General features: G+C 43.3%; 1 protein-coding gene across 1 annotated transcript in view; it reads left to right on the top strand.

Annotated features, from left to right (window-relative positions):
• DACH2 (dachshund family transcription factor 2) overlaps positions 1–18,670 on the top strand; it is a 386,481-nt gene that overhangs the window by 201,910 nt on the left and 165,901 nt on the right. Inside the window, exon 3 of the mRNA XM_070760141.1 lies at positions 8,840–8,911. Coding sequence (XP_070616242.1) covers positions 8,840–8,911 — 72 coding nt within the window. The remainder of the gene's footprint in view (positions 1–8,839; positions 8,912–18,670) is intronic.

Here is an 18,670-nt window from a genome sequence, read left to right as displayed (position 1 = left end):
CCAATATATAAAAACATACATACAGTCATCATACACAAAAAACTACATAGGCAGGGGGAGATGTTTCAGTTCCCCCCCACTTGACGGCAGAGGTGGGTTTTAAGGAGTTTACGAAAGGCAAGGAGGGTGGGGGCAGTTCTAATCTCTGGAGGGAGCTGATTCCAGAGGGTCGGAGCCGCCACAGAGAAGGCTCTTCCCCTGGGTCCCGCCAAACAACATTGTTTAGTTGACGGGACCCGGAGGAGACCAACTCTGTGGGACCTAACCGGTCGCTGGGATTCGTACGGCAGAAGGCGGTCCCGGAGATACCCTGGTCCGGTGCCATGAAGGGCTTTATAGGTAACAACAACAACAACAACAATAATAATAATCCCTATTTGAGAGATCCATGTGCATTTTATTTCAAATACTGTATTTCACATCCAATGGTTTAGCACATGGTAAACCAACAGGCCCTGTTCACCAGATCTGCTGCCCCAAATGGGTGGGATGGGCTATTTTGTAATTATACTAAGGGGCACCAATCAATGGAGCGTTCTGGAAAGAAGCTGAATGGGAAAACTTCCCCTAAATCCTGCAGATCTCATGCAGTGTTACCTTTCATCAAATGAGTATGTGAGCTTCGGACTATAAATATCTGAAGAACTTTTCCAATCACCCAGAACCAATCAAACTGAAATATTTGACTGGAAACAGAAAATTCAATAAAGTGCATTTAGCAGAGATTCCAGCCAAGCTGAAGCATTACTTGGGCTATTTTTATTGAAATATTTGTACATATCTTAAAGCATGAAAACTCAACAGCATGGCTTTCCTTAAGGTGGATTTTAAAGGTGGAAAGAGGGAACTAAACTGTGGTTGGGCAGTAGGAAAAGCAAGTAGGATGCTTGGCTGCATAGCTAGAGGTATAACAAGCAGGAAGAGGGAGATAGTGATCCCGCTATATAGAGCGCTGGTGAGACCACATTTGGAATACTGGGTTCAGTTCTGGAGACCTCACCTACAAAAAGATATTGACAAAATTGAACGGGTCCAAAGACGGGCTACAAGAATGGTGGAAGGTCTTAAGCATAAAACGTATCAGGAAAGACTTAATGAACTCAATCTGTATAGTCTGGAGGACAGAAGGAAAAGGGGGGACATGATCGAAACATTTAAATATGTTAAAGGGTTAAATAAGGTTCAGGAGGGAAGTGTTTTTAATAGGAAAGTGAACCCAAGAACAAGGGGACACAATCTGAAGTTAGTTGGGGGAAAGATCAAAAGCAACATGAGAAAATATTATTTGACTGAAAGAGTAGTAGATCCTTGGAACAAACTTCCAGCAGACGTGGTTGGTAAATCCACAGTAACTAAATTTAAACATGCCTGGGATAAACATATATCCATTGTAAGATAAAATACAGGAAATAGTATAAGGGCAGACTAGATGGACCATGAGGTCTTTTTCTGCCGTCAGTCTTCTATGTTTCTATGTTTCTAAAGACTAGTACTGTATACCTAATAAGTAGTAAGTATACCTATACCTAGTAAGAGCCGGGGTGGCGCAGCAGGAAGGGTGCTGTACTGCGGGCCACTGAAGCTGACTGCTATATCTGTAGGTCAGCGGTTCAAATCTCATCACCGGCTCAAGGTTGACTCAGCCTTCCATACTTCCGAGGTGGGTAAATTGTGGACCCGGATTGTGGGGGCAATAGGCTGGCTCTGTTAAAACGTGTTATTGCTAACCTGTTGTAAGCTGCCCTGAGTCTAAGGAGAAAGGCGGCATAAAAATCAACCAACCAACCAACCAACCAACCAACCAACTAACTAACTAACTAACTAACTAACTAACTGTCAAGTTCACACAAGTACCTCTCCTCAAACTGGCTCAGTTTGCACATGTCACATGGACCTGTGTGTACTTAGCTGACTACCCAAAATGGAAGGTAGGCTCTCTGTGGGAGTCTGCTATCAGTGTTCCCTCTAATTTTTTTTGGGGGTGGGCGGAAAAGTATAGTGTCTGAGCGGCAGTCCCTTTGGGACTGGGCGGCACAGAAATAATAAACAAACAAACAAACAAACAAATAAAAAACCCACCCTGTTTTGCCTGAGAGAATTTCAAAATAAAATACTGTACTGTGTGTCTATAACAGTGAGCTCATAATAGGGCAACTCTATCAATATCAAAATGCCACTTAAATAGTTGAGCTAGTTTCAAACTAGATTTTGATTTTCTTTCTCTCTTCCTTACTCCCATTCTTTTTCTTTCTCTTTTCCTTCCTCTCTTTCTTCTATCTGTTTCTCTCTCTTCCTCTCTTCCTCTCTCTCTCCTTCCCTCTCACTCTTTCCCTCTCGGCTTCTGGGCAGGTTTGGAAAACTCTGAGTTGTTGATGATTTTTAAGTGAGCGATTGCTCACTGCTCAGCTTAGAGGGAACTATGTCTGCTATTCCTGAGTTTTGGAGAAAGCATGTTTGGAACTCTGTCCTTGCAAATGGAAAGAAGTGAGCTCTTTTCCGCTCCGTTCTTCTAGCTCCTGGCTACCTAAAACAGCTTTTAAGGGAGTCAATGGAACCCTTGTCTTTTAAACCAAGAAAATATGCAACAGGAAAGCTGAAAAAACCCCCCAAAGCAAAACAAAACCCTGGGCTATATTCTACTGTCATTAACATCTCAATAGTTTCAGCTCCCATATGCAAAAAACCCACCCCCCAACCCTCCCACCTTTGCCCTGTGAATCCCCACGCACCTTTGGTGCTTAGCCAAGTGTTGTTGACTTGGCCTTGGTTATCCCGGAGCAGGTGACTAAATTACCCTGAAATCAGGCAGAAAATTTCCTCTTCTGGTCACCGAAGTGAATCTGTCCACTGGTCAAGTGGCAAAGCCAACTGCCGTCTGAGAGCCCTGAGAACTGCCACTTCCGATAAGTCAAAACTTCAACGAGCGTGAAACGGCCTTCTTTCATGACGATTGCATTTATTATGTTTATTTCAGTTGATCTATTTAGCCAATGTGAATTGGTCAGCACCCTGGCCTTTGGATGCGTTCCATCTGTGGGAAACCATGCTAAAATATCAAAGGACCTGTCACTGCCGATTTATTCATCATCCCAGGGTAGGGTTGACCTACATAAGCGAGAACATATTCTTCTTCGGGGGGGGGGGGGGGGGCTGGTGCAGTTTGGAAGGCAGAAAATAAAAAGAGGGGAAAGTCGAACCGATTGGAAAGTGGGGAAAATCTCAGCTAGCCTACAAGGCGGTAAATAGTTTATTTATTTCATTGTATTTATTCTTCTTTTCTGCTATTGCTAGACGAATGGCCTATAACAGTGAGGGCGAACCTGTTTTACCTTCAGGTGCCGAAAGTGCATGTACATGTGCTATCGAGTCTTCAGAGAGGGGCAGCATACAAATTTAATAAATAAATAAATAAAATAAATAATAAAAACAAGTGCCCACACCAATAAATCAATGCCTTGAGATGGTGAAAAGGGCTCCCCCTCCCCAGAAGCCCTTTGGAGGCTTAAAACAGCCCATTTCCCAAACTCTGGTGGGCCTGGTAGCCCCGTTTTTTGCCCTCCCCAGGCTCCAGAGGCAAAAATGCCCTATCCCATCCCCCCTGGAGACTCTCCGGAAGCCGAAAATGCCCTATCCCATCCCCCCTGGAGACTCTCCGGAAGCCGAAAATGCCCTCCCAAAGTCTCAGGGCGAACCAAAAATCAGCTGGCTGGCACACACATGCACGTTGGCGCAAAGCTAGGATAACACCTCGTGTGCCAGCAGATATGGCTCTGCATGCCACCTGTGGCATCTGTGCCATAGGTTTGGCATCACTGGCCTATAACAGTGTTGGTGAACCTCTTCGGCCCCGAGTGCAGAAACGGGGATGGCGCACGTCGGAAACCAGAAGAGCAGCCGCTCCGGGAAGATGATCTTCCGGTTTCTAACGTGCATGTGTGCATGGAACAGATGGCCAGTGCACATGCGCATGCCGGAAATTAGAAGAATAGACACCCGGTGTGCATGATTGTGCCAGGAAGATGATCTTTCAGTTTCCAGCCTGCACATGCATACCATCCACCTGGTCTTCTGGTTTCCAGCACACATGCGCGCACGAAGAGCATATGGAAATGGGAAGATTTACATTGTTTACACTGTCTTTTTTATTGTTGTTAGCCGCCCCGAGTCTTCGGAGAGGGGCGGCATACAAATCAGATAGATAGATAGATAGATAGATAGATAGATAGATAGATAGATAGATAGATAGATAGATAGATAGATAGATGATAGATAGATGATAGATAGATAGATAGATAGATAGATAGATAGATAGATAGATAGATAGATAGATAGATAGATAGATAGATAGATAGATAGATAGATAGATAACCCAGAAGAGCAACAGATGCCTGATGTGCCCAGAGCGATGTGCAACTTCCGGCACATGTGCCATAGATTCGCCATCACAGGCCTATAAGAATAGGAGTATTGCACAGCAGCAAACCAAGGGTTGCAAAAATCCAAATGCTGGGTATTTTCAATAAATTAATATGTCAATACAAATAAGGGAACAAGAAATATAAAGCGTTCCACACTTTCAATGATTCCCAACTCTTGCGAGCGTTCAAAGGCCTTGTGTACCTCCCATGAAAATCCTAAATTATTATGCAGTTTGGCAGAATTTTATTTTAGTCAATGGCCAATGAAAGTACAGTAGATAAAATGAACCGCACAAAACTATCCACTAATCAGAACTACAGTGATACCTCGTCTTACAAACGCCTCGTCATACAAACTTTTTGAGATACAAACACGGGGTTTAAGATTTTTTTGCCTCTTCTTACAAACTATTTTCACCTTACAAACCCACCGCCACCATTGGGATGCCCCGCCTCCAGACTTCCGTTGCCAGCGAAGCACCCGTTTTTACATTGCTGGGATTCCCCTGAGGCTCCTCTCCATGGGAAACCCCACCTCCAGACTTCCGTGTTTTTGTGATGCTGCAGGGGAATCCCAGCAGGGGAATCCCAGCAGCGCAAAAACGGGCGCTTCGCTGGCAAGTGAAGTCTGGAGGTGGGGTTTCTCAGCGAGGAGAGCCTCAGTGAAATCCCAGCATCGCAACAACACAGAGGTCCGGAGGTGGGGTTTTGAGGACTTCAGTGTTTTGCGATGCTGTGATTTCACTGATGATCCCTTCGCTGGGAAACCCCACCTCCGGACTTCCGTTGCCAGCGAAGCACTCGGTTTTGCGACGCTGGGATTCCCCTGCTGCCATTCCCCTGCAGCATCACAAAAACATGGAAGTCCAGAGGTGGGGTTTCCCATGGAGGGGAGCCTCAGGGTAATCCCAGCAGCGCAAAAACGGGCGCTTCGGCTGCCAAAAGGGGTGAATTTTGGGCTTGCACGCATTAATCGCTTTTCCATTGATTCCTATGGGAAACATTGTTTTGTCTTACAAACTCTCACCTTAAGAACCTCATCCCGGAACCAATTAAGTTTGTAAGACAAGGTATCACTGTATTGGCAACCATGAGTCAGAGAATAATAGAAGTAATAGAAATTAATTTATCTTTAGAGATTGGCGAACCCAACGGTGTTTGGGTTCGGCAAGTTCGGACGAACTTTACGCAAAATTTGGCCGAACTCGAACCCGAACGGGGAATCCCTCCCACAAAGAGATTCCGGGGGTGGAGCTTTGATGTCACCGGCAGGTTGCTAAGGACGCCAAGGTGATCACTTCCTGGATTCCATGGAATCCAGGAAGTGACCACCTTGGCGTCCTTAGCAACCTGCCGGTGACATCAAAGCTCCAAACGCCGAACACGACCCCGAACTTTGCCCGAAGTTTGAAAAAATTTCGTGTTCGTGTTCGGCATACCGAACACCGTAAAATTCAGTACGGACCCAAATTGTGTGTGTTCGGTTCGCCCATCACTATTTATCTTGAACGTTTATCTAATAGTACAAATCAAAGCAGTGAGAATGTTCCCAGAAGTGTGATTGTTTATTTTTTTTAAAAACCCTTTAAAAAAAGTATTGTAGTTCTGTGAAAGTGGGTCAACAATCATAGGGGGTTAATTTTTATAGGAGATTTCTCCTTTGTGATAGTGATCAAAAGCAAAGATAACAAATGAGATACTTTTGAAAGACCAAATGTGAGTCGGATTCAACTGGAGAAGAATCACTCTGATAGAAGAGAATACAGTATTTGTAGCTCAGGATTGAGATGTGGTTCTGGCAGATGTTTCATTACCCAACTAGGTAATCCCATCAGTGCCAGAAGAAAGGATGTTTGCAGACTGGAGGGGGAAGAGGAAGAGGACTGTGAGGTCCTTGGTGCTCTCTGAGTTTGGTGGTTTTGTTGAAGATGTTTCATTCCCAAACTAGGTAACATAATCAGTGCTAGCATTGCACTAATATCTAGCATTGATGATGTTACCTAGTTTGGCAGTGAGACATCTGTAAAAAAACCCATCCAGAGAGCACCAAGGACCCAAGAATCTCTCTTGGATTCAATCAGTTGGAGCAATTGCTGTTGCTGGTTAGTGTGGGAACAGTGGTGCCAAAGAATTGGGGAAATTATAATTAAGATGACAAAATATTAGCTCTTCTCTCCCTAACTTGTAAACCAGTGGAATAGCTGCTGTTTGGGCTAGAACATATGAAGAAGACCTCTGATCCATCTGGGACAAATAGCTGCTGAGACAGACAGCTCTTATTTTGTCAGAAACTGTTTGCTGTTCAGGGTGGATCAATGAACATGTATTCATTTATTCATATGAAAAATTATATCCTGTGTTTTTTGGTTTGTTTCGAGCCCAGTGCATTGCTCAGGGCTGTTTATAGAACTTTTGAGATCAATGCACAGTTTAAAGAGTTTAAAAGGGGGAGGGTGGGGCAGGAGTACAAGGCTAAAATCACTTAGAAGAAACAATTACACACACACACACACACACATATAACATAATAAACATGTTAAAGCTGGAAGATGCTGCAATTGGCATACAAGCTTTGTGTTGCTTACGGAAACTATGGTTTTTTGTTTGTTTGATTGGGAACATTAGCAGATAGAATCACTGGGTAGGAATGAAGGCTAGAATCATAGGGCTGGAAAGGACCTTAGAGACCTTCTAGTCTACCCCCTGCCCAAGGCAGGTATGAATAATCTCCTTGCACACTGCAGAATTCACTAGACCAGTGATGGTGAACCCTTTCTTCCTCAGTTGCTGAAATATGCCCATACCCATATTCAATCCCCTCCACGTTCCAAGCATCCCCATTTCCTGACTTCGAGTGGGCCAGGTAAGACCATTTTTCACCCTTCCCAGGCTCCAGAGGCTTTCGTGAAGCTTGGGCAGGGCAAAAACGCCCTCTCCTGTCCCTCTGGAGGCCCCCCGGAGCCCAGAAAGCCCCCCCCCCGAGCCTCTATGCGAGCCAAAAATCAGCTGGCGGGCACCCACATGTGCACTGGAGCTGAGCTAGGGCCACCACCGCACTAGACCAATTTCCCATAAGGAAGAGCTTCCCAGTTTCTGTACAACCTGGTGTAGCAGAGTCCTGGGATGGCCAGGCAGAAGATCCTAAACTTTGTCCTAACCAAGCATGCTTCTTTCCTACTTGGGATACTGAGAAAAACCCCTCCATCCATCAGAGGTTTGGCTACCCTGGAGCTAAGGACTTTTAGAACTTTAAAGGTATTTTAAAGATTCCTCTGCATAAAATAAGCACAACTGAATCCGGTCTGGATATAAAATAGATGTCAGTATAGCTGCTTTGCTTTCACAAGGATTATTGCATTAGGAAGAAAATTCCAGACCTGTCCTCCTTCCCCCTCCCTCCCTCTCCTTCCTTCCTCCCTTCCTCCCTCCCTCCCTCTCCTTCCTTGTCTTCCTTCCTTCCTCCTTCCTTGTCTCTCCTTCCTTGTCTCTCCTTCCTTCCTCCCTCCCTCTCCTTTCTTGTCTCAATCTCCTTCCTTCCTTCCTTCCTTCCTTCCTTCCTTCCTTCCTTCCTTCCTTCCTTCCTTCCTTCCTTCTTTCCTCCCTTGTCTCTCCTTCCAGCTTCCCTCCCTTCCTCAAATTCATCTTCCCTATAAGTATCCCAACACTCTTCTTAATTATCCCTAAGTTTCATACTGCTCTTTTCCAGATTCAAAACACTTATATTTTCAACCCAGCCCAGAGTTCCACAGACTTTTAGAATAGCTGGAACAGTAGTGGAATAAATCTGATGGAATTGGAATCCAGGTATTTCAAATTAAAAGCGTGAATTCAGGTTGAACTACAGGGATAGGTTTGCAAGAACTATTACCCATTATTATTATTCCATTCTTTATTGATCAAGAGATAAGAGCACTGTAAATGCCCCCCCCCCCAGTTCTGCTTCAACTAAATTAAATATCTTTCCATTGACAGACAGGGAGGTCAGTCAATGGGAATGTTCCACTGGTCATGATCCTGGGGATAATTGTTGCAAGGTTCCTTTGTCGCTTGAATTATTTCACCTTGTACAACCTATTGCTAGCATTGTTAGAAACGTATTGCTGTATCATGTCATTTTGAAGATCCGTTTGCTCTCCTGACCAAACAGTGGCTTGCAAATATTTGAGTATTTTAGATCACTTGTACTATTATTATTTATTTTTATCCAAAGCTGGTGGAGACAACTTTTGGGTGCTGGGAATTGGATTTAAAGAAGCAGGGAAATGGATGTTTGGCACCCCTATGGATGGCAGAAGATAAATGAAGATATTAAGAGCATTATTTAGTAATTCAATGCAGGGTTGAGTTCAGCCATTATTCCTGAAGTAGAAAATTCCCATTTCATACTGTCTCAATGCTTTTAACAATGTTTTTCTTTACAGACATAAGGACTTTGTTTTTCCCTGATGAAAGCCACGTAAAGTTTGCAGAGCTCAAGACTCTTCAAATACAAGGTGTTTACTCCTCCTATTTGTGTCTTTTGTAACTTAACACATTATTTCCTCTGCAGCAGGGGCAATGAGCATGAGGTTTTGGTATTGACTATACTTTCACCCACAAACTTCTTCTATCTCCTTGAGTGTGGTTTTCTGAGGAATTGATTTGCTAGAGCCATGGTGGTACAGTGGTTAAAATGTGGTATTGCAGGCTAACTCTGCATTCCACTGCCAGCAGTTCGATCCCGACTGGCTCATGGTCGACTCAGTCTTGAATCTTTCTGAGGTTTGTAAAATGAGGACCCAGATTGTTAGGGGACAATATGCTGGCTTTGTAAACTGCTTAGAGTATATAAGTCTTAAGTACTATTGCTGTCTGTCTGTCTGTCTGTCTGTCTGTCTGTCTGTCTGTCTGTCTGTCTGTCTGTCTGTCTCTCTCTCTCTCTCTCTCTCTCTCTCTCTCTCTCTCTCTCTATCTATCTATCTATCTCTCATCTATCTATGTATTATCTGTCTGTTCCAATCTATCCATCAGAATTCAGTATTGCAGAGTAATTCTGTTGACTGACAGCAGTTTGATCCTGATCAGGTCAAGGTTAACTCAGCCTTCCATCCTTCCGAGGTGGGTAAAATGAGGACCCAGATTGTTGGGGACAAGAGACTGACTCTGTAAACCGCTTATAGAGAGTTGTAAAACACTGTGAAGTGGTATATAAGTCTAAGTGCTATTACTCTATAAGAGCCATAGTGATATAGTGTTTAAAGTGAGGTACTGCAGGCTAACTAACTGCTCACTACCAGGAGTTCAATGCTAAATGGTTCAAGGTTTGACTCAGCCTTCCAACCTTGCGAGGTGGGTAAAATGAGGACCCAGATTGTTGGGGGCAATGTGCTGACTCTGTAAAGCACTTAGAGAGGGTTGTAAAGCACTATGAAGCAGTATATAAGTCTAGGTGCTATTGTTATTGCTACTTCCGGCTGGAGTTGTCTAAAGGGAGGATTTATTTGGCCATAGGAATCCACAATAGAGCAATTCTGGAAGACGTTTGGGAGTGTGTCATTAGGTAAAGCCCAAGGCGACAATTCTTTATATGGAAGAATATTAAACAATATTATGGGATGCCAACCCAGGTTTTTGGAAATTGAAAAGCAAGGGTGCCTAGTTTTTCCAGATCCAGGTTCTGTTTGTCTTTACATGAGATCGGAGTGTATAAAATCACGCATGGGATAGAAAAGGTGGATAGAGAAAAATTCTTTTCTCTATCACACAATACTAGGACATGGGGGCCCTCCCTTAAGCTCATAGGTAAGAAAGTGAGGACAAATCAAGGGAAATATTTCTTCACCCAGAGGGTCATTGGTTTATGGAATTCACTTCCAGAAGAGGTCGTGACAGCTGTCAGCCTGGATAGCTTCAAGACAGGATTAGATGGATTCATGTGTATCAGTGGTTATTGAAACGGATGTCCACGTGCCGCCTCTATGTTGGTTCAGGCAGGCAGGATTCCCTTGAGTACCATTTGTTGGGGGTCAAGGGAAAGGGAGGGTCTTGCCTTCTCTTTCTGCCCAAGATCCCCATGGACCATTGGTGGGCCACTGTGCGACACAGAATGCTGGACCCGATGGGCTTTGGCCCGATTCAGCATGGCCCTTCTGATGTTCTTAGATAAAGCCATAATCTCAGAAGCGGGCATGCACACAACCCCCTGCACTGCATCCCCCATGCATGCGCACAAGCAGCACTGAAGCCTCCAGACTTCCAATAGACCTGTTGGGCTGTTGGGTTTAGGAAAGCGCCTGACACCTGGGCAGGAAATGGCCAACCGGGCCAACCAGAAGTTTGGAAATGAACTTCCAATTGGCCTGTTGGCCCGTTTTTCACCATCCCCAGGCTTCCGGGAGCTTTCGTGAACCTTGGGGAGAGTGAAAATGATCCAAAAGAGGGTTGAAAATTAGCTGTCCAGGGTGCACCTGTGCACTGGAACTGACATAGGGCAACGAGTCACGAGGCCTCAGATATGGCTCTGTGTGCCATATGTGGCACGCGGGCACATAGGTTCACCATCAGTGTCCTATCAGGTTTAAAGTCCAATTTGAGGAGATTGACAGTTACATTGAAAGAATGAAGGGTCTGCATGCTACAGTGGCCCACAGTTAGCAGTGCAGAGAGGAAGAAGAGAAGTGGCCATAGAACGGCATAATGTATGGGAAAATCGGACCAGAATATCTTCGAGATCGCCTCCTGCCGCACGAATTCCAGCGACCGATTAGGTCCCACAGAGTTGGCTTTCTCCGGGTCCCATCGACAAAACAATGTCGTCTGGCGGGACCCGGGGAAGAGCCTTCTCTGTGGCGGCCCCGACCCTCTGGAATCAACTCCCCCTCGGAGATTAGGACTGCCCCCAAGCTCCTTGCCTTTTGCAAACTTCTGAAAACCCACCTATGTGACCAGGCTTGGGGAAATTGACATACCCCTAGCTGTTCCATTTTACGCATGGTTTGTCTGGACTGTATGATTGTTTTTTATAAGGGTTTTTAAAATTGTTTTTTAATGTTGGATTTGTATCTCATGTATTATTTGTTGTGAGCCGCTCTGAGACCTCGGAGAGGGGCAGCATACAAATCTAATAAATTATTATTATTGTTAAAAGATGGATGTTCTCACATCTGGCTTATTATTATTATTATTATTATTATTATTATTATTATTATTAACTAAATTTGTATGCCGCCCCTCTCCGAGGACTCGGAGCGGCTCATAACATATAAAATATCATATACATACATCTTTCTCCCTTTGTATATAATTTTCTTTGTAAATTAATAAAAAATTATTTTTCAAAAAAAAAAATATCATATACAAATCCAATGTTAAAAACAGTTTTAAAAGACCCCTATTAAAAATAGTCATACAACCCAAACATACCATACATAAAGTCAAGGCAACTAAGGATATATCAATTCCTCCATGCCTGGCGACATAGATGAGTTTTCAAAAGTTTGCGAAAGGCAAGGAGGGCGGGGGCAGTCCTAATCTCCGGGGGGAGCTGATTCCAGAGGGCTGGGGCCGCCATAGAGAAGGCTCTTCCCCTGGGTCCCGCCAGACGGCATTGTTTCGTTGATGGGACCTGGAGAAGACCAACTCATCTGGATTAGCAGTTAATAGTGGATGATAGAATGAACATGTTCATGATTTGTTGTTGTTGTTATTAGTTGCAAAGTCGTGTCCGACCCATCGCGACCCCATGGACAACGTTCCTCCTGGCCTTCCTGGCCTCTTCTACCATTCCCCGGAGTCTATTTAAGCTCACATCATTGGCTCCATCCATTCACTTCATTCTCTGCCATCCCCTTCTTCTTTTGCCCTCAATCGCTCCAAGCATTAGTTTCTTCTCCAGTGTGTCCTTCCTTCTCATTAGGTGGCCAAAGTATTTGAAGTTTCACCTTTAGATATGGCTTTATAAAGAGCAGTCAGGGTTGATCTCCTCTAGGTAGTCAAAAAAATATGTCTCCGTTGTGTACTTTGCAAAAAAGTTTAACATGTCCCCTATTCTCCTTTCAAGGGTAAAACATGAAACAAGATAGTTGGCTAGGTTCTTTTTCCGTTTTTTTTGCTGTTGCGTCTATAATCTTTTAATTTCCTCCCAAGAAAAAGAAAAAGATGTTGGGATCTTTGAGAAAGAATAGAACCTGCTAATTGAAATTATAATAAAAGAATAATTTGAAAGGGGGAGGGTGAAGAGCATTCATTTGGGATTTGGGGAAATGTATTTTAAGCCTATCATTTTTGAAAATAAGGGTTTTTTCTTCCTTTAAAAGGGCTATAAAACTAAGTTGATTACGAGATGATGCTGTTTTTCTCTCTCTCTCATCTTTGGAATTATGCTATTTTTCCGCTGTTATTATTTTTTTTAGCTTTGCATGAATAGCTAAATCTTTATAAACAGAAGCTAAAAGTAATTGAAACACCCGTGGAATGTTATATTTTAATAGGCTTCATCATAAACGACCCTCCACTTTTTAAAGAAGGGTCAAGCTCTCGTGGGCATGCAGCTTTATGTCTTTCCTTGTAAAATAATCTCAGCAGAAATTTTGCAGCCTCCCTGCTTTTTTTGTACTTTTATGACATCTCAGGAGAAGACCTCAAGAAAGTGAGGACCATCAATCTATTTTCCAGATCCAAAAGGTCTGGGATTAAAAGCCAACATCACAAAACAGAAGGGGAATAAAATAAAACATCTGGATGTGCACACGGTCGAAATTAAGATGTATTCTGCAAGACAACCTGTAAAGAAAGAACCAACTTTTCACAGTCCATTTCATTCACCCTGCTTTTCATTGTCACCTTGCAATGGGGAACATATATTACCGGTTAGCCGTTGCAACAAAATCCAGTGACTTTGTAACGCCAAGAAGTTTTGACCTGCTGGAGCATTGACAATCAAGCTTCCTACCTAAATAATGTCCTCGTGGTTGGGAAAAAAACAAGACAACCATTTCTTTCCGGGCTTGGCTTGATATAAATCTCAGAGAACAGCAGATAATGGGAAGAAATACCCTCACTCACCCTCCCCAAAAATAAATTACACTCTGAACATTTCAAGAAATTTTTCCTCTAGAGCAGTGATTTTCAACCTTTTTTGAGCTGCGGCACATTTTTTACATATACAAAATAATGGGGCACCTTGAGCGGGGGGGGGGGGGGAGAGTGAGGGGGCTAAAAAAATTTGGACAAAAAAAATTATCTCTCTCTCTTCCTCCCTTTTGCTCTATTTCTCTCCCTCTTTCTCTCCCTTTCTTCCTCTCTCTCTCCATCCCTCTTTCTCCCTTCCTTCCTCTCTTTTTTTGCTCTCTTTCTATCTGTCCCTCCTTCCCTGCCTCTCTTTCTCTCTCTCTCTCTTGCTTTCTTTCTCTCTCTCTCTTGCTTTCTTTCTCTCTCTTGCTTTCTTTCGCTTTCGCTTTCTCTCTCTCGCTTTCTTTCTCTTTCTTTCTCTCTCTCTCTTGCTTTCTTTCTCGCTCTCTCTCTTGCTGAGCTTCGCGGCACACCTGAGCATGTCTCGCGGCACACTAGTGTGCCGCGGCACACTGGTTGAAAAACACTGCTCTAGAGCTATTTAGAAAATGCCAAATAGGAATCCCTTTTACAGAGGAACATTTTTTAAAAAAAGTGGCAAGATTAAAAACAAACAGATATTTGATTTGCAGATTTCTAGATTTAGTAGTGAGTGAAAATGTGTGATCTCACCATCTTCATCCTAAAAGCTTTATCAAGGTGGCTTTTCTATTTGCAAACAGTTTTAAACAGGGGGATTACCTGTTTGTTTTCCCTCAAATCCGTTAATATAATCTCCGGTTTAATACATTGATATCCGTGGGCTAATTAAAAACCGTGAGTGCGTGCAGGCATTTACTCGTTCAAACAAAATGACTGCATAAACATTATTATGAACTGTTTACTCTCCCCGCCGAAAGGAAAGGGAAGGGATGGTCGGGACAATTTATGTTCACTAATACAATTTCTCATTAAAGCTACTGCCAGGTAAATTTTAAAAAAAAAAAACCTCTTGAAATAGTAAGTGGGAAATTAATTCAACAGTTTAATCTAGAGCTAATAACAGTTGCAAGCTCTGAAAGAGATTGCTTCAGCAGGGAGTTAATTAACAGCTTATTCCCTATTTGATAAAAGTAATCCACACTAATTCTAGTGTAATTTACCTCAATGTAATATAAAACCACAAGCTGCTTCTAATGCTGGTGGGTAATTAGGCTTATATTATGGTCATGCTGACAATGGAAGAGGCATCATCATCATAATTATTATTAGTAATAGTAGCAGCAACAATATCAGTGTTATTATTTGTGTTTATTTGTATTAGTAGGGTTATTATTTACTCTTGCAACGTAGGGACCCTTGAAAATATTCTTTGACATTTTCTGAATGGACGTTCCACCAGGACTGGTTTTCATTTAACCAAAGTGGAGATTGCAAATTCTTTCTTTCTTTTTTTTGGGGGGGTGGGGGTGGGGGGTATAAAATGTTTCTTTATTTTTCTTCCAACATACAATAAAACTAACATGAGCAATAAAAATCACAGAATCAATGCTTAAAATAATAACTAATGATATATCTTTGATACGTTAAACATTCAGAGAAAAAGAAAATGCTAATACAGTGATCCCTCGATTATCGCGAGGGTTCCGTTCCAACACCCCTCGCGATAATCGATTTTTCGCAATGTAGGGTTGCGGAAGTAAAAACACCATCTGCGCATGCGCGCCCTTTTTTTCCTATGGCCGCGCATGCGTAGATGGTGGAGTTTGCGTTCCCCGCCGCCCACGCAAAGGGGAAACCCCGATTCGGCTCTTCGCTGCTGCTGCGCTACCGAGCAAATCAGCTGCTGGGCGGCCGAAGGAACCTTCCCTGGGTCTTCCCCCTCTTGCTGGTGGGCGGGCGAGCGGCGGGCATCAGCGAGGAGCCGGGGTTACCCCTTTGCGTGGGCGGCCGGGAAGACCCAGGTTGGCGGTTCGGGGGGTGCTGGGAAGCCCCCCAGGCCGGCTGCGACCTTTTAAAACAGCCGCGCCGCTTCCCAGCTGAGTCCTGAAGCCAAACGCCAAAGGCGAACTTCCGCGTTTGGCTTCAGGACTCATCTGGGAAGCGGCGCGGCTGTTTTAAAAGGTCGCAGCCGGCCTGGGGGGCTTCCCAGCACCCCCCCGAACCCGGGCTGGGGGTTAGGGGGGGTGCTGGGAAGCCCCCCAGGCCGGCTGCGACCTTTTAAAACAGCCGTGCCGCTTCCCAGCTGAGTCCTGAAGCCAAACGCGGAAGTGGTTTTTTTTTAAATTAATATTTTTTAAAAAATCGCGATATAGCGTTTCGCGAAGATCGAGATCGCGAAACTCGAGGGATCACTGTACAGTGTTCCCTCGATTTTCACGGGTTCGAACTTCGCGGATAGCCTATACCACGGTTTAAAAAATATATTGATTAAAAAATACTTCACAGGTTTTTTTTCTATACCACGGTTTCCCCCCCCCCCATTGACGTCATACGTCATCGCCAAACTAATAATTTTTGCAAATAAATAACAAAAAAAAAAAATTGTTAATAAATAATTATGTTTATAAATATCAGGATCACTAAGTGTCTTATTCAATGGTGAGTACCAGTAATAATGGTGAGTAAATGGTTGTTAAGGGAATGGGAAATGGTAATTTAGGGGTTTAAAGTGTTAAGGGAAGGCTTGTGATACTGTCCATAGCCAAAAATGGTGTATTTACTTCCGCATCTCTACTTCGCGGAAATTGGACTTTTGCGGGCGGTCTCAGAACACATCCCCCGCGGAAATCGAGGGAACACTGTAATACTTTCAATATGTACTTTTTATCCTCTTCTTTGCTAAGTTAATTAAAATTAACTACGCATGAGACATATTTCATCTACAGATAACAATATTATGAAATCTAGCCCCTTATATTCCCTTTTTCTATTTATAATAAACATCTTAACATCTTAACTCAATATCTAATTTGATCCTTTCATCTCTGTGTTAACTCCTTATCCAATGCTGCCGAGATTTCAAATTCTTGAGGCTTGTTTATTTATTTGTTTGTTTATTTGATTAGACTTATTTGCCACCTATCTAACCTGAAGGCAACACTGGGTGGCTTACATACAATAAAAGCCTATAAAAGATTAAACCAATTTAAGAAAAACCTCCCTTTTGAGGCAACTGGATAGAGCTGAGCATTTACTGGTGGGATGCCCTCCTGACGCCTATATGAAGTTCACAGCAGATATTTTTTCTTTATGCCCTGGGAGGGAATTACAACAAAATTCACAATAACAGAAATAAGTCTAGCACTGACGTTACCTAGTTGAAACATCTACAAGATGTAGAGCACACCAAGGACATTCTCATTTCAACCCTCAGCTACAAATATTATCCTTTATTGGTATAGTTGAGGTCTGGATGGGTGTCAACAAACTCAAACTCAACCCTGATAAGACTGAGTGGCTGTGGGTTTTGCCTCCCAATGACAATTCCATCTGTCCGTCCATCATCCTGGGGGGGGGGGCAAATCACTGACCCCCTCAGAGAGGGTCCGCAACTTGGGCATCCTCCTCGATCCACAGCTTACATTAGAGAAACATCTTTCAGCTGTGGCGAGGGGGGCGTTTGCCCTGGTTCGCCTGGTGTACCAGTTACGGCCCTATTTGGACCAGGAGTCACTGCTCACAGTCACTCATGCCCTCATCACCTCGAGGCTCGACTACTGTAACGCTCTCTACATGGGGCTAACTATGAAGAGTGTTCAGAAACTTCAGATCGTGCAGAATGCAGCTGCGAGAGCAATCATGGGCTTCCCTAAATATGCCCATGTTACACCAACACTCCGCAATCTGCATTGGCTGCCGATCAGTTTCCGGTCACAATTCAAAGTGTTGGTTATGACCTATAAAGCCCTTCATGGCATCGGACCAGAATATCTCCGGGACCACCTTCTGCCGCACGAATCCCAGCGACCAGTTAGGTCCCACAGAGTGGGCCTTCTCCAGGTCCCGTCAACTAAACAATGTCATTTGGCAGGGCCCAGGGGAAGAGCCTTATCTGTGGCGGCCTCGGCCGTCTGGAACCAACTCCCCCCAGAGATCAGAATTGCCCCCACCCTCCTCACCTTTCGTAAGCTCCTTAAAACCCACCTCTGTCGTCAGGCATGGGGGTATTGAGATATACCTTCCCCCTAGGCCTATACAATTTATGCATGGTATGTTTGTTTGTATGTTTGGTTTTTAATAAGGGTTTTTAGAAATTTAAATATTAGATTTGTTATATAATGTTTTTATTATTGTTCTTAGCCGCCCCGAGTCTATGGAGAGGGGCGGTATATAAATCTAATAAATAAATAAATAAAAATAAATAAATAAATAAATAAATAAATAGTTATTATTGGCATTGACAAATTCACCTTCAGTCAATTGCAAAAGGCAGCTTTACTGGGAACGGCTTACGTCTTGCAAGTATACTTGTAACACCATTAAGCATTCACAACTGCCTGTTATATATTTAAATATTTCCTCCCTGATTAAAAAGGGGAGGAAGCTTTTTATGATCCAGATTCTAGATATTTCATCTTCATATCCTCGAAAGAACATTTGATAGTCAGCATTCTAACACAAGAACTAAACTTGTTAATTGCTAATATTGTTTATCATGTGAGTTTATTCTTACTCAAGAAGAGTTCAGTTTCATATTTTTTCCAGCAACTCAGAATATGTGAGCAGATAAACCATGACAAATGAAACGGTCCATATAGAGGTGGTCCTTGACGTACGACCATAATTGAGCCCAAGACCTCTGTTGTTAAGTGAGACATTTGTTAAGTGAGTTTTGCCCCATTTTTTCAACCTTTTTTGCCACCATTGTTAAGTGAATTCACTGCAGTCAATAATTTAGAAACTCAATTTTTAAGTCCACCTGGCTTCCCCATTGACTTCGCTTGTCAAAAAGTCACAAAAATTGATCCCGTGATCCCGGGACAAAGCAATAGTCATAAGTATAAGTATGATCATGGGGATGCTTTCAAAGGTTGTAACTGTGAAAATCGGTCATAAGTCACTTTTTTCAACGATGTAACTTGGAATTGTAACTAAATGAACTGTTGTAAGTTGAGGACTATCTCTATTCCCTATCCTCCTCTTCCTCCTCCTCCACTTCCAACTACAGAATGTCATGATTAAGAGCAATCAAGGGTTTCCCCCTGCAAATAATCTTGTCTCCC

The sequence above is a fragment of the Erythrolamprus reginae genome, chromosome 8 (genome assembly GCF_031021105.1).
Source record: "Erythrolamprus reginae isolate rEryReg1 chromosome 8, rEryReg1.hap1, whole genome shotgun sequence".
In the NCBI taxonomy this organism is placed as follows: Eukaryota; Metazoa; Chordata; class Lepidosauria; order Squamata; family Dipsadidae; genus Erythrolamprus; species Erythrolamprus reginae.
Note: the sequence above shows the minus strand (reverse complement) of the source record. Positions and strands in the feature narration are given on the sequence as shown.